The sequence below is a fragment of the Eretmochelys imbricata genome, chromosome 8 (genome assembly GCF_965152235.1).
Source record: "Eretmochelys imbricata isolate rEreImb1 chromosome 8, rEreImb1.hap1, whole genome shotgun sequence".
Lineage (NCBI taxonomy): Eukaryota > Metazoa > Chordata > Testudines > Cheloniidae > Eretmochelys > Eretmochelys imbricata.
The window spans coordinates 46,221,814-46,243,962 of record NC_135579.1 but is presented as its reverse complement, the minus strand read 5'-3'; the positions used below and the strand labels follow the sequence as shown (position 1 = coordinate 46,243,962).

General features: G+C 44.2%; 1 protein-coding gene across 15 annotated transcripts in view; it reads left to right on the top strand.

Annotated features, from left to right (window-relative positions):
• Positions 1-22,149, top strand: part of PRRC2C (proline rich coiled-coil 2C) — a 116,770-nt gene that overhangs the window by 76,071 nt on the left and 18,550 nt on the right. For 8 of the 15 annotated variants that reach the window (XM_077824866.1, XM_077824877.1, XM_077824875.1 and 5 more), the window contains 5 exons: positions 8,262-8,383; positions 10,014-10,150; positions 11,593-11,827; positions 12,495-12,617; positions 14,605-14,823. In XM_077824866.1, the coding sequence (XP_077680992.1) occupies positions 8,262-8,383; positions 10,014-10,150; positions 11,593-11,827; positions 12,495-12,617; positions 14,605-14,823 (836 nt within the window). The remainder of the gene's footprint in view (positions 1-8,261; positions 8,384-10,013; positions 10,151-11,592; positions 11,828-12,494; positions 12,618-14,604; positions 14,824-22,149) is intronic. The other 7 variants (XM_077824879.1, XM_077824881.1, XM_077824880.1 and 4 more) reach the window with 3 other exon arrangements.

The window sequence follows — 22,149 nt, the reverse complement described above, 5'->3', positions numbered from 1 at the left end:
GTTACATTGACCAACATACTCAAAAGAAATTTCCACTAAATAGAACAAGTTTGTATCCTCTCTGTATTGTATGTTTGTATTAATCCCTTCTTCTGTAACCTGCTTTGCATTTTTTTAATTTTAAATCTGTTTGTTTAAATGTAGTCATCTCTAGTTTTAATCTAATTTTATAAACTATTACAGCAGTGTGTCTCTCTTCAGTGATACCTTTCTCTAACTATAAAGAAACTACATGGGTTTTTTCCTTTAAATTGCATACATTAACGTGTTCTTCACACAATGCTTAGTTAACTGAAGTAGGGCATTTAGAGGTCTGCACAGAATTTACCATACCACTAAATTTCATGGGATTCAGGATGCATATGCACAATTTATAACTATGCAAAAGCTCAAAGGGCAGCTGGACCCACCTTCCACTTGTACATAAGAATGGCCATAGTGGTTCAGACCAGTGGTCCATCTAGCCCAGTATCCTGTCTTCCAATAGTGGCCGGAGCCAGATGCTTCAGAAGAATGAGCAGAACAGGACAATTTATCAAGAGATCCCCTGTCGTCCAACTTCTGGAAGGCAGGGGTTGTATGACACACCCAGAGCATGGGGTTGCATCCCTGACCATCTTGGGTAATAGCCATTGATGGACCTATCTTTCAAGAACTTCTCTAATTCTTTTTTGAAACCAGTTGCAATTTTGGCCTTCACAACATCTCCTGGCAATGAATTCCACAGGTTGACTGTGTGTTATAGGGAAAAAGTACTTCCTTTTGTTCGTTTTAGACCTGCTGCCTGTTGTTTCACTGGGTTCTTGTGCGATGGGTAGGGGTGAATAACACTTACTTATTCACTTTCTCCACACCGTTCATGATTTTAGACCTCTATCATATTCCTCCCCTTCCGCCCTCCCCCGCCCCCTCCAGTTGTCTCTTTTTTAAGATGAACAATCCCTCCCCTTCTATGGGCAGATCTTCACTACAGCGTGGATCAACACTCTGAGGTCAATCCACCGGCAGTTGATTTAGCGGGTCTAGTAAAGACCTGCCAAATCAACTGCAGTTCGCTCTCCAGTCGACCCGTGTATTCTACCCTCAAAGAGAAGAGTAAGGTAAGTCAATGGGAGATTTTCTCCCATTGACCCCCTGCGGTAAGTTGACCTAAGGTACATCGTCTTCAGCTACGTTATTCACATAGCTGGAGTTGCATAGCGTAGGTCGACTTACTGAGTAGTGTAAACATAGCCTGTGGAAGCTGTTCCATACCCCTAATCCTTTTTGTTGCCCTTCTCTGTACTTTTTCTGGTTCTAATATATCTTTTCTGAGATGGGTGACCAGAACTGCATGCAGTATTCAAGATGCGGAATACAATGAATTTATATAGTGGCATTATATTTTCTGTCGTCTTATATATCCCTTACCTGATGGTTCCTAACGTTCTGTCAGCTTTTTTGTCTGCATATTGAGCAGATGTTTTCTGAGAACTATCAACGATGACTCAAAGAAATTTCTTGAATGCTAACAGATAATTTAGATCCCATCATTTTGTATGTATAATTGGGATTGTTTTCTGGAGTGCTTTACTTGGCATTTATCAACATTGAATTTCCTCTGCCGTTTTCTTTCCGAGTCACCCTGTTTTGAGATCCCTTTGTAACTCTGCATAGTCAGCTTTGTACTTAGCTATCTTGAATAATTTTGTATTGTCTGCAAACTTTGCCACCTCGCTGTTTAACCCTTTTTCCAGGTCATTTATGAATATGTTGAATAGCACAGGTCAGAGTTCAGATTCTTGGGGGACCCTGCTATTTAACTGTTTCCACTGTGAAAACTGACCCTTTTTTTCCTATCTTTTAACCAGTGTCTGATCTGTGGCATGACCTTCCCTCTCATCCCGTAACTGGGTACTTTGCTTAAGAGCCTTTGGTGAGGGACTTTGTTAAAGGCTTTCTGATAGTCCAAGTACACTCTCTGAATCACCCCTGTCCACGTTTATTTGACCCCCCTCAAAGAATTCTGGTAGATTGATGAGGCATGATTTCCCTTTACAAAAGCCATGTTGACTCTTCCCGAACAGATTTTGTTCAGCTGTGTCTGTTTACTATAGCTACAACCAATTTGCCTGGTACTAAAGTTAGGCTTACCAGCCTGTAATTGCCAGGATTGTCTCTAGAGCTCTTTTAAAAAATCAGTGTCACGTTAGCCATCCTCCAGTCATCTGGTACAAAGGCTGATTTAAGCAATAGGTTGCATCCTGCAGTTAGTGGTTCTGCAATTTCATATTTGAGTTCCTTCAGAAATCTTGGGTGAATACCATCTGGTCCTGGTGACTTTTATTACTGTTTGATTTACCAGTTTGTTCCAAAACCATCTCTACTGACACTTCAATCAGGGACGGTTCCTCAGGTTGTCACCTAAAAAGAATGGCTTGGGTGTCGGAATCTCCCTCATGCTTGTCTTCCTTGAGTGCTCTTTTAGCACCTGGATTGTTCAGTGGCCTGCCACGCTGAATGTCAGGCTTCCTGCTTCTTGTGAACTTAAACAAAAATTTTTACTAATAGTCTTCAAGACTTTTGCTAGTTGCTCTTCAAATTCTTTTTTGGCCTGCCCTATTATACTTTTACACTTGACTTGCCAGAGTTTGTTTTTCCTGTTTTCCATAGTAGGATTTGATTTCCAATTCTTAAAGGGTATCTTTTTGTCTCTAACTACCTCTTTTACTCTGTTTTTAAACCATGGTGTCATTTTTTGTTTCTCTTACTTTTATTTGGGGTATACATTTAGTTTGAGCCTCTATTGTGTTTTTAAAAAATGTTAGCTTGCAGGCATTTCACTCTTGTCACTGTTCCTTTTAATGTCTGTGTAACTAGCCTCTTCATTTTTGTGTAGTTCCCCTTTTGGAAGTTAAATGCTACTGTGGTTGATTTTTTTGGTATTTTTTCCCCCATAAGGATGTTAGATTTAATTACATTACAGTTGTTCTTTCTGAGCAGTTCAGCTATATTCACCTCTCGAACCAGATCCTGCGTGCTACTCAGGACCAAATTAAAAATTGACCCTCTTTGTGGGTTCCAGGATTAGCTGCTCCAAGAAATAGTCATTAATGGTGTCTAGAAATTTGATCTCTGCATCCCATCCTGAGGTGATGTGCTCCCAGTCAATATGGGGATAGTTGAAATCCGCCATTATTACTCAGTTTACTGTTTTTATAACTTTCTAATCTCCCTCAGCATTTCTCAGTCACTGTCACCATGCTGGTCAAGGGGTTGGCAGTATATTCCTACTGCTATATTCTTATTATTCAAGCATGAAATTTCTATCTGTAGAGGTTCTATGGTGCAGTTTGATTCACCAACTTTTTTTTACTCTAGTTGACTCTGCTTTCTTTCACACAGTGCCACTCCCCCACCAACACAACCTACTCTGTCATTTGTATATATTTTGTCCCCGATATTACCATGTCCCATTGATTATCATAATTCTGCAAGTTTCTACGGTGCGTGTTATGTCAGTATCCTCACTTAATATCAGGTAGTCAAGTTCATCCATCTTAATATTTAGACTTCTAGCATTTGTGTATGAGCACTTATAAAATGTGTTAATATTTAGGTGTTTGCCTTCAAGGTGAGTAATTGAATGGATCTCTTTTTCGTATGGCTGTTTGTTTCTCTTCAGCTCCTACCTGTACTTTATTGACATCTGTCCTCTCCTCTTTACTAGGATATAGAAAATCTCCTTTAATAAATCCTCCTCTAGGGGATGTGTCTGTCTGAATGATGTGCTCCTTTGTACCGGTCAGCTTTCACCCAGCCCTTAGTTTAGAAAATCCTCTACAATCTTAAATTTCACATACCAGCAGTCTGATTCTGTTCTGGTTTAGGTGGAGCCCATCCTTCATCTGTAGACTCTTCCTTTCCCCAAAAGTTTCCCAGTTCCTAATAAGCCTGAATCCCTCCTTCCAACGCTATCGTCTCATCCACGCATTGAGACACTATAGTTCTGCCTAACTGGCCTAGGCATGGAAGTAGAATTTCAGAGAATGCAACCATGGCGTATATGTGGCCTCTAGGACTTCTCTCCTACCTTTCCCTATTTCATTGGTATCTACATGTACCATAAAAAGAAAAGGAGTATTTGTGGCACCTTAGAGACTAACCAATTTATTTGAGCATAAGCTTTTGTGAGCTACAGCTCACTTCATCAGATGCATACTGTGGAAACTGCAGAAGACATTATATACACAGAGACCATGAAACAATACCTCCTCCCACCCCACTCTCCTGCTGGTAATAGCTTATCTAAAGTGATCACTCTCCTTACAATGTGTATGGTAATCAAGGTGGGCCATTTCCAGCACAAATCCAGGTTTTCTGACCCCCCTTCCCCCTTTTTTCCAAAAACCACACACACACAAACTCACTCTCCTGCTGGTAATAGCTTATCCAAAGTGACCACTCTCCTTACAATGTGTATGATGATCAAGGTGGGCCATTTCCAGCATAAATCCAAGTTTAACCAGAACGTCTGGGGGGGTGGGTAGGAAAAAACAAGGGGAAATAGGCTACCTTGCATAATGACTTAGCCACTCCCAGTCTCTATTTAAGCCTAAATTAATAGTATCCAATTTGCAAATGAATTCCAATACAGCAGTTTCTCGCTGGAGTCTGGATTTGAAGTTTTTTTTGTTGTAAGATAGTGACCTTCATGTCTGTAATTGCATGACCAGAGAGATTGAAGTGTTCTCCGACTGGTTTATGAATGTTATAATTCTTGACATCTGATTTGTGTCCATTTATTCTTTTACGTAGAGACTGTCCAGTTTGACCAATGTACATGGCAGAGGGGCATTGCTGGCACATGATGGCATATGTCACATTGGTGGATGTGCAGGTGAACGAGCCTCTGATAGCGTGGCTGATGTTATTAGGCCCTGTGATGGTGTCCCCTGAATAGATATGTGGGCAGAGTTGGCAACGGGCTTTGTTGCAAGGATAGGTTCCTGGGTTAGTGATTCTGTTGTGTGGTATGTGGTTGCTGGTGAGTATTTGCTTCAGGTTGGGGGGCTGTCTGTAGGCAAGGACTGGCCTGTCTCCCAAGATTTGTGAGAGTGTTGGGTCATCCTTCAGGATAGGTTGTAGATCCTTAATAATGCGTTCAAGGGGTTTTAGTTGGGGGCTGAAGGTGACGGCTAGTGGCGTTCTGTTATTTTCTTTGTTAGGCCTGTCCTGTAGTAGGTGACTTCTGGGAACTCTTCTGGCTCTATCAATCTCTTTCTTCGCTTCCGCAGGTGGGTATTGTAGTTGTAAGAATGCTTGATAGAGATCTTGTAGGTGTTTGTCTCTGTCTGAGGGGATGGAGCAGATGCGGTTGTATCGCAGAGCTTGGCTGTAGATGATGGATCGTGTGGTGTGGTCAGGGTGAAAGCTGGAGCCATGTAGGTAGGAATAGCGGTCAGTAGGTTTCCGGTATAGGGTGGTGTTTATGTGACCATTGTTATTAGCACTGTAGTGTCCAGGAAGTGGATCTCTAGTGTGTACTGGACGAGGCTGAGGTTGATGGTGGGATGGTGTTCTTGACGGCTTGTAGTCCATCTCAGGGTGCCAGTGCCACTGACTTCCTGAGGAAACTACAGTCCATCGGTGATCAGTGGCATTGGGACCCTGAGAGCAGGATTGTCTGGCTATGTAGACTCCCTCCTCAGGCCCTATGCTACCAGCACTCCCAGCTACCTTCGAGACACCACTGACTTCCTGAGGAAACTACAATCCATCGGTGATCTTCCTGATAACACCATCTTGACCACTATGGATGTAGAAGCCCTCTACACCAACATTCCACACAAAGATGGACTACAAGCCGTCAAGAACACTATCCCCGATAATGTCATGGCTAACCTGGTGGCTGAACTTTGTGACTTTGTCCTTACCCGTAACTGTTTTACATTTGGGGACAATGTATACCTTCAGATCAGCGGCACTGCTATGGGTACCCGCACGGCCCCACAGCATGCCAACATTTTTATGGCTGACTTAGAACAACGCTTCCTCAGCTCTCGTCCCCTAACGCCCCTACTCTGCTTGCGCTATATTGATGACATCTTCATCTGGACCCATGGAAAAGAAGCCCTTGAGGAATTCCACCATGATTTCAACAATTTCCATCCCACCATCAACCTCAGCCTGGTCTACAACTGATCCTGAAGGATGACCCAACACTCTCACAAATCTTGGGAGACAGGCCAGTCCTTGCCTACAGACAGCCCCCCAACCTGAAGCAAATACTCACCAACAACCACATACCACACAACAGAACCACTAACCCAGGAACCTATCCTTGCAACAAAGCCCGTTGCCAACTGTGCCCACATATCTGTTCAGGGGACACCATCACAGGGCCTAATAACATCAGCCACGCTATCAGAGGCTCGTTTACCTGCACATCCACCAATGTGATATATGCCATCATGTGCCAGCAATGCCCCTCTGCCATGTACATTGGTCAAACTGGACAGTCTCTACATAAAAGAATAAATGGACACAAATCAGATGTCAAGAATTATAACATTCATAAACCAGTCGGAGAACACTTCAATCTCTCTGGTCATGCAATTACAGACATGAAGGTCACTATCTTACAACAAAAAAACTTCAAATCCAGACTCCAGCGAGAAACTGCTGAATTGGAATTCATTTGCAAATTGGATACAATTAACTTAGGCTTGAATAGAGACTGGGAGTGGCTAAGTCATTATGCAAGGTAGCCTATTTCCCCTTGTTTTTTCCTACCCTCCTTCCTCTCCCCCCCCCCCCCCCCCAACGTTCTGGTTAAACTTGGATTTATGCTGGAAATGGCCCACCTTGATTTTCATACACATTGTAAGGAGAGTGGTCACTTTGGATAAGCTATTACCAGCAGGAGAGTGGGGTGGGAGGAAGTATTGTTTCATGGTCTCTGTGTTTATAATGTCTTCTGCAGTTTCCACAGTATGCATCCGATGTTGTGAGCTGTAGCTCACAAAAGCTTATGCTCAAATAAATTGGTTAGTCTCTAAGGTGCCACAAGTACTCCTTTTATTTTTGCGAATACAGACTAACATGGCTGTTACTCTGATACATGTACCATGACTACCATCTCCTCCCCAGCACTGCCCATACATCTGTCTAGATGTCTCTAGAGATCCGCAGCCTTCACATCCAGCAAGCAATTCACCACACAGTTCTCCCATCAAAAGCCCAACTATCGATATTTCTAATAATCCAAGCCCTCATTTCTATTACCTTTTTCTTCTTAACAGGTGTCCTCCGTGTGAGAGAATACCATGACATCATCTGGAAGGAGAGTCCCAACTGTGGGATAATTTTCCTCTTTTGAGACTTTAATCCTTCTCAACAGCCCAGAGGCTGTCAGACAGGAGGGAGCCAGAAAGTCTCATCTATGTACATCTGTCTCCCTTAGCTACTTCAGTTCAGCCACTCTGGTCTCAAGAGCCTGTACTTGATCTCTGAGAGCCAGGAGCTCCTTACACCAAATGTATGCTAATGCCACCTGCCTAGAAGGCAGGTAATCGTACCTGCTGCATTCAGGGCAATATCCTGGATAGCCCACTCTGCAGCTGGACTTCTGCCTACATTCTTTGTACTCTTGTATGGGGTTTTTTTGTTTTGTTTTTGGGGGGGTTGTGGGGGAGCAGGCTTTATTGGCCCAAGTTTAGAGGATGTTTATAAGATGCATCTGGACTTCATGTTCTTTCTCTCAACTCCCTTGTAAAAGTCCCCTTTACTTCTCTTGTTCACTAGCTCCTCCGGTCACTTATGAGCTGGCTTTTTAAACCCCTGTTTTCCATGAGTTTGCTCTGCCCCCTTGTCAAGAGATTCTGAAGGGATGAGGGATCCAAGGATGGCAGGCTAGAGCTTCCTTAGGAAGCTCTCAGCCTTCCTAGCAGGCTGCTAGGGTCAGCACACAGTCCCCAAACAGACCACACTGTAAACTTCAAGCAAGCAAACACAAAATAGACTTACCCCAAGGGTCATGTAGTTGCTGCTCCTTCACCTGGAGAACTCCCTCACAAAACTCTCATGTTCGCTAGCTCACTGAAAATCTCTTCTCACAGCAGATCTCCACCCCCAATGCTAACGGTCAGGCAAATAGTTAATCTAACTTGTAAATATGAAATAGAAAATGTCCTCTCTGGCTGCAGTTCCAGCACTACTTGGAAATCTGCCCAGAAGGAAAATGCTTTACATTCAGACACTAATTTTCATATTTTCCTGAGGTCCTGCAGCTCAGATCCCAGCTTTCTACATGGACACAAGCCACTTATTCAGCACTCAGCATGCACGTCTGGCTCCACCTTCCTTGGCTCAACAGCAAGGTTTTCAACCAGGACTTTCACAGGTATTTGGGGATTCATCTTACTGAACCTTCATTGTAAAGCTGTTATAACTTGAGTGGACCTGATAGTTGCAGGAGGGAAAGAGATCTGTAAATACTAAATTACATTGGGAGTGAAATGCAATCTATCATAGTTCAGTTTGACCATGTACACAGCCTTTTATGGTCTTTCAGTCAACATTCATGTGAACAAAGATTTCTTTATAACAGTATTCCAGTAGAAGCCTGTGTTCTCAGAAATGTACTGCTTCATACAAGACTATATATGTTCACACCAGAAGCGCTCACTATGGTTTTCCTTCCTGCAGTTGAGGACGTTGTTTGCTTACGTAATAGTAGGGAATAACACTAATGAGTCCAGTAACTTGTGGGTGAATCAGAACATATCATTTAGAAAGTGGTCCAGCCTCTGTTTAAAGAATTCAGATTATGATATATTAGCCAACTCCTTTTGTAATTTGTTCCAGTGGTTGGTTCCCCTCATTCCCAGTTTGAATTCTTCTAGATTGACTTCCTGTCTTTGGGTCTTGTTGTCTTTGTCTGCTAACTCAGAGTTCCTATTCTGCGTACTATTGAAAGCCATAGCCAAAAGTTTGGTACTAAGGAAATTTAATAAGTGAACTAGTTAATGAAGTGTACCAGCTGTCTGCATAAAGAAAACCTGTGCACATAAATGCAGTAATTCTCATGTATGTAACAAGAAAAGTGAATGTGAACTCTGCTGTAAATAGTCAATAAATCTATTGTGATGGTCAGTTTCTATCAGGAAGGAATCTAGGTGTTTTTAAATCTGGGATCCACATATAGGTCAAAAATATAAAGCTCTTGTAGAAGAGTAAAAGAAAAGGTTTAAAAGTGTTTTAGATCTCCTAGATTTATCTCCTGCTAACTTTCTAAAGTACTCCATCCATCTGCCTGAGAGAATCAAGTCCAAGTGACTTACAGTACTGGTTTGTAAAAAAAATAGCGCTCAAGTCACATGGAATATCTGACTAAAGTTGCTCAGAGTATGAGTAATAAAGATCAAGTATTAAGAATGCAGCATGTAGTCCATAGATTAAATGTTTGCCAATTTTTTAAAAAAGTAACAGCTGAATGGCCTACGTTTAATAAATATACTACAGATATTTTGCTCAGCTATCATCACGCACTCTGACTTCTTCTCATTCGCTGCTATATTACAGCAACTGCACATGCGTAATGGTTCTGAATTTCTTGAGCATGATTTTTGGGGTTTTTTTCTCAGTTTTATTGTTGGTCATCAGAATCAAATGTCTAAAGTTTGTATCATAACAAATTTTTAGATGGAAATTAACTTTTAAATAGCTGTTCATTGCCTCAGCAAGAAGTGAACTGTGATATCTTTCTACAACTTATTTGGAAATGGCAAATCTGTCAACTCTTCAGTTAAGTTATCTTTCAGTTTAGAAAGTTGTCGTGTGTTCACTGTATAGCCTTTGTGTTTGACGTCAAACTACTTCTTAGTCTCTTTTAATTGCTTTATAAATCCCATTGCACTTTAGGTACAGACATTTTTTTTCCTTAATGGTTTTGAATTGGCAATTTTCAGCTACCAGGATTTTTATGTGACAGTTTCTACGCTTGACTATTTAATTATTTATTTTTGTTACAGCCCACTTCAGTTCAGCAGATTCCCATCCCCATCTATGCACCTCTACAAGGACAACACCAAGCCCAACTGAGTTTAGGAGCAGCACCTGCTGTTTCCCAGGCTCAGGAATTGTTCAACTCCTCCTTACAACCTTATAGGTAAATGTTTTTTAGCTTTAGTAAGGAAAAGCAACAAATGAGATCAGTCCATTGTAGTATTCCTTTCTTTCACCACTCCCACTTTTTCAGACCAACATTGAAGTCTAATAGCAACTTTAAAATCCTTGTTAGTTTGTGAATTCAGACGTGAGATCCAGTAATAGAGATTCGACGTAAAATGAACTACAAAACTTAAGGACCAGTGGATGACCTAAAAAAGTAAAACCTGCTACTGGTTAGAAATACTATGGTCTCTCCCTAGTTAACTTGCCAGCCAGAGTTCATTATACATTTTATTTTCTCACCCTTTTTACCCCTTCAAAAATTCCACATATTCAAAATGTCACTAATTCTGTGACAAGCAGAATGTTGTTGAAAACTTCCATGGAAATTGAAAGTTAGCCTTCACGTACATGGCTTAATCAAAAGAACCTTGGGTGCTGTTGTGGTCAACATGAGACAGCGGCTATTGGTAGTAGACTCTGTAGAGTAGATTTGAAAGATTACCCTAACATTCAGTGTCCACAAATCCTTTCATTCACAACTGATTCTCTTGCCTCTCTTAGTGTTTCATTGGGAGCCTTTTGTATTGACATTAATGAAGCTGAGTTGAGCCCCGTATGCACAGGAGTGGAATTCCTATTCTGCAGTTTCTAAGCTGTTCATAATAGTGAGACTCCCTCCTGTGCCTAAAACTAAGGCAGATTTTGCCAGATGAGCTAAGAAAGCAGCCTCTAGTCTTTGACTGCTGGCTGAGAGGCTTTTAGGTAGTGCTTTGCTGTATTCCTGTGTAAAAACCCAGAATGAGTAGTATGGGAAGAATGTGCAAGGAAACCAAATATCAATTTAAATATTAAGGACCTTGTTCCCAGCAGTCAGTGTCTCAGATAATACCAAACATTCATTGTTAAAAATACCCATTGATACCCAGCGACTAAGCAGGTAAGTATTATGGAGTCAGCATTAATGTACTTAGGGTCATCTGTGGTCAAGAGAACCAAACACTTTTTCATGTTCAGGTGCTGCTACTAAACTCTGTAGTACTTCCCTCTGCCTGATGCTACAGGACAAAGACTGAAAACTAGAAGCAGACAGATTTCACATGTGGCAGTGCAATTAATTTCAACATTTTTCATGTAACTTAAAATAGTTTAATATACTTTAATACTAAAGAAACTAAAATAACTTATAAAATATTTTTTCAGATATGAAGTTTAGTTGACTTCCCATACATGTAGTAGTTAGCAGCTCATACTGTCTTCAATGGGATGTGTTGTGTGTGCAGCCATTTTGAATATCTGGCTCTCTGATTTTAATGCCGATAAAGGTCTAGTTCTGTTCTTAATATTATATATTTGTATTTTAAATTTCAAAGGCAGTTTCTCATATATTGTATCTGTAATGCAAACTAAAGCCTAATAACACAACTTATTCTTTTGTAGATCACAGCAAGCTTTTATGCAAAGTGGTCTGTCTCAACCATCGCCAGTAGTTCTGTCTGGCACAGCCTTACACAACTTCCCAACAGTGCAGCACCAGGAACTTGCCAAGGCACAATCAAGTCTTGCATTTCAGCAGACTTCTAACACTCAGCCTATTCCCATCTTGTATGAACATCAGCTTGGTCAAGCTTCAGGACTAGGAGGCTCTCAGCTCATTGATACTCATCTTCTCCAGGTTAGAATTTTTTTTTCAAGTTGAGGTCTGTATCACTTATTGGAGCAAGTAATGATAGGATGTAAAGAACACTGGAGGAATTTTCTGTTACCTTAATACTATAAAATGCAGTCTTTGGGGCTCTATATTATTCAGACCTGCTTCTAACCATCTTTGATAGATGAGATGCCAAATATCCATATCTGTTAACTGAAATTTGTATTTAAACTGAAATTTATGAAATCCCAAGACCTTTGTAATATCGGGTTTCATCTGTATTCTGATATGCCCAGCTCTATAATATCTAGGTAGCATTGATGCAAGATTACAGGAAATCTTAATGGTTCCTTTTCACCATCTTTACCAGGCAATCTGTTTTGTGCCCCAACATTCCAATTCACTGGTAACAAACTGTGTAGTTCGAGGATACTTCTGCAGCTTACAAGCATAAAGGCTTGACTTTTCAGTAAAGACACTGTCCTGTGTTTGGATTGTTTTAAACAGAAATGGATGCTTCAGCACAAATTTGAAATGTCTCTAATTTTCCAACTTCTTATGCTGTAGCAATTTTGGAATTGAACTGACTTTAAATCCAGAATAAATTTCCATGCTCTTAACATTTAGTAATCCTGGTTATTGATAGTAATTTAATAGTATCCTATTGCAATTTGTCATTCTTTCTTTCTAGGCCAGAGCTACTCTCACCCAGGCTTCAAGTCTATATTCTGGACAGGTTCAACAGCCTGGCCAGAGCAATTTCTATAATACAGCTCAGTCTCCCAGTGCTCTTCAGCAGGTAAACTATGGCATGGTAAATTTCCTAAATTGCATTTCTTTTTATTAATTTTATGGACTGTTTTTTTCTGATGTATACTTAAAAGTAGGGAAATAAAGATATTACGATCATGATCCTATACCTGAGAATTGGCGGAATAGAGCCACCATAGTGAGACACAAGTTGCAAGAAAATAAAGTGATATACAAGTTCATATTAATGACTTAAGTCTAAGTAGCAAAAGAGTTTTTTCCTACACCCTTGTCTCTCTAGTGCAGTAGTTCTCAAACTTTTGTACTGGTGACCTTTCACATAGCATGCCTCTGAATGCGACCCCGCCCCCCTTATAAATTAAAAAAAACCTTTTTTATATATTTAACACCATTATAAATGCTGGAGGCAAAGCTGGATTTGGGGTGGAGGCTGACAGATTGTGACGCCCCGCCACCCCCTCCCGCCCCATGTAATAACCTCGCGACCCCCTGAGGGGTCCCTACCCCCAGTTTGAGATCCCCTGCTCTAATGATGAAAGAAGCAACACCCTACATAACAGTTAAGTAATACACGTATCTGCTCTCTTTCGTGGGGGCAAGTCAGAGGTAATAGCACTTTCACAGAGAGCCAAGTAATTACAGCATTTAGAGAGCAGACAAACAAAATAGCCTGTTTGCTAATGATGGCATATGGCTCATCACTGACTAGCTGAAACCTATGAGACCAGTCACATTTCCAAATATGTGTACCCCAAATATGCAAAGTTGATAGTTTGCACAGTTGTCTGTCATACTTATGTGTATATCTAGTCTTAACCTGTAGCTCTGTAGCACTTCCCAGTTTTGAAGTTTAAGTGGTGCCAGAGTATTTCCAAGTAATTTAAGATTATATTAGAAAAAATTGTTTTGATTTTGTCTTGTGCAAGCACTGTAGGATGTTGCAAATCTAGTACCATTTAGTGGCTCACATTTTGACAACTTAAGGTTTAGATTTTTATAAACTGTTCCTAACACTTATTTGTAACATATGCAAACAATTGGCTATTTTATGACAAGTCTGTCAAACATTAACCGTATGAATGAGGGAGACCTCCAAAAACTGAGTAATATTTTAAATCCTATTGAAACACAGTGGAAAATCCATCGTCTGGTAGATTAGAAGCATCTTAAAAAGTTGTTATCCCCTCCAAATGAAAGACTTTAGAGGTCAAAATTATGCATATTTGTTTAATGTTTTCAGATGTTCTGGTGAAATAGCTACTTGTAACCAATATTATGCTGCTTACAGTAAATTTTGGTTTAAACTTGACTCACTGAATGAAGAAACAAAGAATATTGTCAGTCTTTTAGAGGCCCTCAAAACATTTTTCGTGTGTGATGGGAGAGGGGTTCATGATTGTGCATCATACAAACAGATTAGGAGATGTCAAAACTAACATAATTACTTGACTATCTAATATTTTCAAGTCCTCATCACTTCCATCCAGCAGTTAGTGTTCACATTTGGTTACAGTGACCCCTGTTAATACAAGGAGGTATCATAGGTGGTTGGATAGTACAGTCCACCATTTCTGTTTTTAATCTTAAAACTCCATTTCTGTGTGCTCTTTGGCAAGTAAAGTCTAACCTCAATACCCAGCAGCCAGCTTGGTCATTTGAGGTGTTTGACGAAAAATTGCCATTTTTGTAACTATCTTGTAATTATGAGTTGAGTTTAATTTACTTTATTACTGTGAAGTGCTGTTGAAATGATGGTACAGTTAGGATCCAGCCTATAATTTGATGCATTTGTAACTGTTTCTGAAGTTCACGTATCCAAATGCATTAAGAACTAATTATAAAGTCTCTACATAACAAATTAAGAGATGATTTGCCTGCATCCCTCTGGGTGATAGTTTCACTAATTAAGAGAAATACAATTTAATCTGAAATATAATTTAGTCTGAATATAATTTAATGTCAAAGCCATCTTGATATAGTTAAGTAATTAAGCTTGTACTGTGGTACTGATATTTCCTTATTGTCTCCAGGTGACTGTACCTTTACCAGGCTCGCAGCTTTCTTTGCCCAACTTTGGATCCACAGGACAGCCACTAATTGCTCTACCCCAGTCCCTACAGCCTCCACTGCAGCATGCCCCACCACAGGCTCAGGCTCAAAACCTGACTAGGCCTGCACAAGTAAACCAGCCTTTCAGAGGATTGATCCCTGCAGGAACTCAGCACAGCATGATTGCGGCTACTGGAAAGGTAATTATGTGTTTAAACCCATAGTGCAATAATGAAAATGTTCCATTACTAATGTACACTATTTTTACAGCATCCAGCAGTGTTGTGAGCATGTTGACAGGATTTTCTTTTTTAAGGACTGAGATCCCTGTCCAGATCTTAAAATTTAGTTTTAAACATGGTGTGACAAAAAGGGGGTAGGATAGCAAATAGCTGGAAAGGCATGTGGAGGTAGGGCACTTTAAACCCTGGGTGTACCTTGGTGGCTCAACGAAGGTTTTTTATTATTAACTTCCTTCTCGTGACATTTTGAAAAGTTAATCTTAGAGGGATTTTAATAAGATGATGATGGCTTGGCATATGAGGGCATTTCCATACATCGAGAACAGTGCAGAAAATGGCACATAAGTGGGCAGAAACAGACAAAGAGGGCATGAGTGTGGTATTGGTAGATCAGAGGGTTCGGGAGCTGTGGGGTAAGATTTGAGTTTATATGTGGTCAGGTTGAGTTCTCTGGAGCTTTGAAGGAGAGGAGAAAACTAAACAATGCAATAGGAAGGGAGGAGCCATTAAAAGGGTCAGATTGGGTGAGTAAAACTTTAGGTGCTTTTTGAATAGTGGGGCCAGAATTGGGAGATGAGAGAAGAGGGGGTTTCAGTAATCAAAAGTAAATGATCAGCCCACTAATTCATGTTTTGGCTGTTGGGATTATGAGGAATTGCAGATCTTTAAAATATTGTAGAAGAAGAAATTACTGGTTTGGGATATGTTCTGTGTGAAGAAGGGGGAATTCAAAGATGACCTTCAGCTTATGAACCTCAGTGACAAGGAGAGTGGTAGTGCTGAAGGAATTTATCTCTGGAAATCAGATGGGGACAAATTTAGAAAAGATGAAGGAAATTAAGGTTATGTTCTGTTGAGCGGTAAGTGCATTGTACCTCACTTACCACATACTATAGAAGGAAGGGAGGAACAGTATTCACTTTGACAGAATTCCTGGTGCTGGCAGTGCCTCTTTTGGGGCTTCAGTTCACAACTGCAAAAAGCAAAGTATCCAACCCTCTTTCCACAACCACCACAAACGTGAGCATTTTTGAAAAGCATTGAGTTTTCAGCTAGCCTGCCAGGGTGGATCTGATTTAAATCACTGGTCAGGAAGACTCAATTTAATCATGGATTTCTACATAAAAGTGCATTCTTGTTGTTACAACCTTAATACATATTCTTCACAACTTGGAGATAGATGTAGGTTTCATTTTTAGAAGGTACACACTATACATTTTTAAACAGTGATTTATTTTGAAAACTTTTCAGATAAGTTTTACAGCTCTATCAGAAAATGAGTGACTGTTTGGTTATTTCATTTACCAAAGGTAATTAAAGCAGATAGTTCACCTCCCAATGACTTCATAAATATCTCCAGTTCAACAAGTTAGTCATTAATATTCGGAGGATTTTCTTGCCACGCTGTATTAGGAGGAGAACATCACCAGACAGATAGGAAGGACAGGTAGGGCAGAAAAGGTGGGGGAGTAGCATTGTATGTAAGAGAGCAGTATGACTGCTCAGAGCTCCAGTATGAAACTGTAGAAAAACCTGAGTGTCTCTGGATTAAGTTTAGAAGTGTGAGCAACAAGAGTGATGTAGTGGTGGGAGTCTGCTATAGACCACCGGATCAGGGGGATGAGGTGGATGAGGCTTTCTTCCGGCAACTTGCAGAAGCTACTAGATCGCATGCCCTGCTTCTCATGGGCGACTTTAATCAGCCTGATATCTGCTGGGAGAGCACTACAGCGGTGAACAGACAATCCAGGAAGTTTTTGGAAAATGTAGGGGACAATTTCCTGGTGCAAGTGCTGGAGGAGCCAACTAGGGGGAGAGCTTTTCTTGATGTGCTGCTCGCAAACCGGGAAGAACTAGTAGGGGAAGCAAAAGTGGATGGGAATCTGGGAGGCAGTGACCACGAGTTGGTCGAGTTCAGGATCCTGACACAGGGAAGAAAGGTAAGCAGCAGAATACGGACCCTGGACTTCAGGAAAGCAGACTTCGACTCTCTCAGGGAACTGATGGGCAGGATCCCCTGGGAGAATAACATGAGGGGGAAAGGAGTCCAGGAGAGCTGGCTATATTTCAAAGAATCCCTATTGAGGTTACAGGGACAAACATCCCGATGTTTCGAAAGAATAGTAAATATGGCAGGCGACCAGCTTGGCTTAACAGTGAAATCCTTGTGGATCTGAAACATAAAAAAGAAGCTTACAAGAAGTGGAAGCTTGGACAAATGACCAGGGAAGAGTATAAAAATATTGCTCGGGCATGTAGGAATGAAATCAGGAGGGCCAAATCGCACCTGGAGCTGCAGCTAGCAAGAGATGTTAAGAGTAACAAGAAGGGTTTCTTCAGGTATGTTGGCAACAAGAAGAAAGCCAAGGAAAGTGTGGGCCCCTTACTGAATGAGGGAGGCAACCTAGTGAGAGAGGATGTGGAAAAAGCTAATGTACTAAATGCTTTTTTTGCCTCTGTCTTCACGAACAAGGTCAGCTCCCAGACTGCTGCGCTGGGCAACGCAGCATGGGGAGTAGGCGGCCAGCCCTCTGTGGAGAAAGAAGTGGTTAGGTACTATTTAGAAAAGCTGAACGTGCACAAATCCATGGGGCCGGATGCGTTGCATCTGAGAGTGCTAAAGGAGTTGGCGGCTGTGATTGCAGAGCCATTGGTCATTATCTTTGAAAACTCATGGCAATCGGGGGAAGTCCCGGACGACTGGAAAAAGGCTAATGTAGTGCCCATCTTTTAAAAAGGGAAGGACTACAGGACTTCACCTCAGTCCCCGGAAAAATCATGGAGCAGGTCCTCAAGGAATCAATCCTGAAGCACTTAGAGGAGAGGAAAGTGATCAGGAACAGTCAGCATGGATTCACCAAGGGAAGGTCATGCCTGACTAATCTAATCACCTTCTATGATGAGATTACTGGTTCTGTGGATGAAGGGAAAGCAGTGGATGTATTGTTTCTTGATTTTAGCAAAGCTTTTGACACGGTCTCCCACAGTATTCTTGTCAGCAAGTTAAAGAAGTATGGGCTGGATGAATGCACCCACGTTGGGCAGTTCTCGGTCTCCGTCGGCCTCCAGGCCTCCAACTCAGGTTGAGCGGAGTAGCCCGGCCCACTTGGCGCAGGCCTCCCTGGATGTCCAGGTGCCCTCCACACTGGAGGCCCTGCAGGTGGCCCAGGACATTGTTTCTGCTGGTACCAGAGGCACCGCCACTGTTGTCTCCCCGGTCCAGAGCAAGCCACCACTTGGATCTCCACAGTCACCGCCTGGTCGGTACCATTAACAGTCAAAGGAATGTTCCCAGCACCGTTCACCGCTCAGCAACCACCCCATGCACAATCCTCGCTGGTCCCTGTTGACCCCCACCAGGTTGTCTGGCTGGTTTATGATTGACTGGTTCTAAGCATTGCTCCGCCTTGAGGGACCATAGACCTCGCAAGGGGAGCAGGCCTCGTCGAGACCGGGAGAGATGGCACCGGAGGTCCTAGTCTCTGAGAGGCTACCGTAGTCCATCGCGATACGGGCATCGGTGCCATTCCTGTTCTTTGTCTCTCTCCAAGACCCCGCTGCAGCACTGCTCATGCAGTCCCAGGCCTTGATCCACCGGCACTTCGCTGTCACGGATCTGCCCGCCGGAGCCAATCACAAAGCAGCTGCTACCGGTGGAAACACTCCTCCATGTCGGGATCATGGTCTCGTGGTCGGCACTGTTCCCGACACCACCACTCCTCCTGGTCCAGGTACAGCGGCAGGTCATATGCCAGCCCGGCCTCCCTTTGTAGTCCATCAGTTGATAGGACAGGCTAGTCAGGCTGAACAGCCTGCTCCGCCGGTTCCACAGCAGGTGCAGTGGCCGCTGGCTCCTTGGCTGGCACCGTGGCACCAGTGTGCCCCGTGGCCTCAGACGCAGCCGGTGGTGGCTCGCTTGGGGGCCAGAGCCTTGGAGAGAGAGTCGGCCTCCCTTTCCCAGCCTCCCAGAAAGGTGTCAATGGGGCATGCATCTTTGGTTCCGCACCCGGAGGGTGACCAAGTGGTGAGACCTCCGGTACCGGTGGATACACAGAGTACTGCATTCTCATCCTCCCTGATGAGGCAATTACGGCCCCTCCTCCCCCTGTTCCACAGGAGGACTCTAAAGCCCACCAGGAACTATTGAAAAAGGTGGCATCAAGCCTCAAACTTCAGACCGAGGAGGTGGAGGAACCCTCACACTCCCTCTTCAGTGTCCTCTCGGCCTCAGCACCAGGCAGGGTGGCCCTCCCACTCCACGAAGGGGTGGCAAAAATTTCAAATGCCTTGTGGCAAACCTCAGCTTCCTTGCCCCCCGCCTCTAAAAGGGCGGAACGGAAGTACTTTGTGCCCACCAAGAGGCATGAATACCTGTACACCCACCCTGCCCCCAACTCCCTCGTGGTCAAGTGGATCAAACACAGGGAGAGGCAGGGCCAACCAGCCCCTACTCTGAAAAATAAGATTCAAGGAGGCTGGACTTACTTGGGGGAGAGGTTTATTCGTCCTCAAGTTTCCAGTTAAGGGTGGTGAACCATCAGGCCCTCCTGGGTCAGTATGAGTTCAATTTGAGGGGCGCTCTAGCCAAATTTGAGGACTTTCTCCAGGAGCGTGACAAGAAGGAGTTCAAAATTCTGGTGGAGGAGGGCACAGCGGCTGCCAGGGTCGGATGCCGTGGATACGGGTGCAAGGTCTATGGCCTCCGTGATGTCCATGAGGAGGGCATCATTGCTTCTGCTGTCTGGACTGTCCCGTGAGGCACAGAACTTCTTGCAGGACCTTCCATTCGATGGCAAGGCCCTGTTTGCAGAACAGACAGACATGAAATTGCACGGCCTGAAAGATTCCCGCATAACGTTTAAGATACTTGGCCTCTACATCCCAGCTCCAGCCAGGACCAAGTTTAAGCCTCAGCAGGCTCCCACCCAGGCCATCCACTCTAAATATGAGCCCCCTTATAAAAAGTCAAAGGACTATAAGAAATGCCCGCAGAGGCGGTCCCGGTCTGCCCTCCAATGGTAAACAGGTGGGGAAGCGTCAGTTTTGACAGGACGCCCAGGGACCATTTACCAGTTCATACCAAAGATCCACCCGCAGTAAAGCTTCCCTTCTCCAGCTTGTGTGCTTTTTCTCCCAGAGTGGTTGCGGCTGACTTCGGACAATTGAGTCCTCAACACCGTCTCCCAGGGCTACACCCTTCAGTTTACCTCTACCCCGCCCAACCACCCTCCATCCCCATCCCTCCTGGGGTACCCCACTCACAAGGCCCTGCTCGAGCAGGAGGTGGGGCAGCTCCTTGGCTTAGAAGTGGTGCCAACAGAGTTCAAACACAAGGGGTACTACTCCCACTATTTCTTTATCCCAAATGTCAAAGGGGAGCCCACGCTCATCCTGGACCTGTGAGGCCTGAACCAGTACATGGTAAAGCTCAAGTTTTGCATAGTCTCTTTGGCCTCCATCATCCCCCCCTGGATGCCGGGGACTGGTACGCCACCCTCAATCTGCAGCATGCGTATTTCCACATTCGTATATTCAAGGGACGCAGGCGTTTCCTCCATTTCACGGTTGGGCAGGAGCACTACCAATTTACGGTCCTCCCATTTGGCCTGTCCATTGCTCCCAGGGTATTCACAAAGTGCATGTCTGTGGTGGCAGCCTACCTCAGACATCGTGGGGTTCAGATCTCGCCTCTCTGGACGACTGGCTGGTCAAGGGCAGCTCCAGTTCACAGGTGTGGGATCACATGGCGCTCCTCCTGTCCACGTGCACCACCCTGGGCCTGTTGGTAAATGACACCAAGTCCACGTTAGTCCTGGTGCAGCACATAGAGTTTATCGGGGCAGTCCTGGACATGGAATCGACCAGGGCCTCCCTCCCACCAGACAGATTTGAGACCCTGAGAGGGCTCATAGACAGGGTCACATGTCGGCATGCACATATGTGGTTCGCCACACCAGATTCAGGATGTGGCCCCTCCAGCTCTGGTTGGCCTCCGCGTTCTCCCAGTCCAGAGACAGGATGGACAAAGTCCTCACTGTGCCCAAGACGGTGATGGCCTCCCTACGATGGTGGTCCTTCCCGCAGGCCCCCCCTTGGTGGAGCTGGCGTCCGACCCATCGTACCTGGGTTGGGGAGCCCATGTGGGGAACATTCAGACCCAAGGTCTGTGGTCCGCTCAGGATCTTGCCCTGCATATAAACTCAGGGCAGTCTGGCTGGCGTGCATGGCCTTCCACTCTCATCCGAAGGGCAAAGTGGTCAGAGTTCTCACAGACAACATGGCCTTGATGTTTTACATCAGCAGGCAAGGCGGGGGCCCATTTGTCTTCCCTCTGCCAGGAAGCCCTCAGGCTGTGGGACTTCTGTATAGCCCACGACATTTGCCTACAGGCCCACCACTTACCGGGCACCCAGAACTCACGGGCGGATCTCCTGAGCCGAGATTTCTCCTCTCAGCACGAGTGGTCACTACACCCCACGGTGGTGCACAGGATTTTCCAAGAGTGGAGAACTCCCCAGGTGGACCTGTTCATGACTTGGCAGAACCGCCGGTGTCCCCATTTCTGCTCCAGAGTGGGGGTTGGGAGTGGGCACCATCTCTGATGCCTTCCTCCTATACTGGTTGGGCCAGCTTCTCTATGCCTTCCCCCCGATCCCGCTGATCGGCAAGGTCTTGGAGAAGATAAAAACGGACAAGGCCCTGGTCCTTCTGATTGCCCCGCTGTGGCCCAGGCAGCATTGGTACAGGACCCTCATGAGCCTGGCAGTCACCCCGCCGTGGCCATTGCCATCCCACCCGGACCTGCTCTCCCAGGGCCGCCTCCTCCATCCCAACCTAGCGGCACTCCACCTCACAGCATGGCTGCTCAGTGGTTAGTCCAGGAGGGAAGGACGTGCTCAGAAAGGGTTCAGCGCGTCCTCTTGAAAGCAAGCAGCCCTCCACGCATCGGACCTGTTTGGCGAAGTGGTCTCGGTTTTCCCAGTGGGCAGCTGAGCAGGGCATTTCACCCGTGGCTGCTCCAATCCAACTCATTTTAGACTACCTCCTTCACCTTAAAGCCCAAGGCCTAGTGCCCTGTCCGACAAGGTGCACCTGGCAGCCATGTCGGCCTTCCACCTGCCGGTGCAGGGGCACACAGTATTCTCCCTTGTTATGACAGGCCAATTTCTTAAGGGATTGGATAGTCTCTTCCCATACGTTAGGCCCCCAGTCCCACAATGGGACCTGAACTTGGTGCTGGCCCAGTTGACGGGTCCCCTTTTGAGCCGCTAGCTACATGCTCCT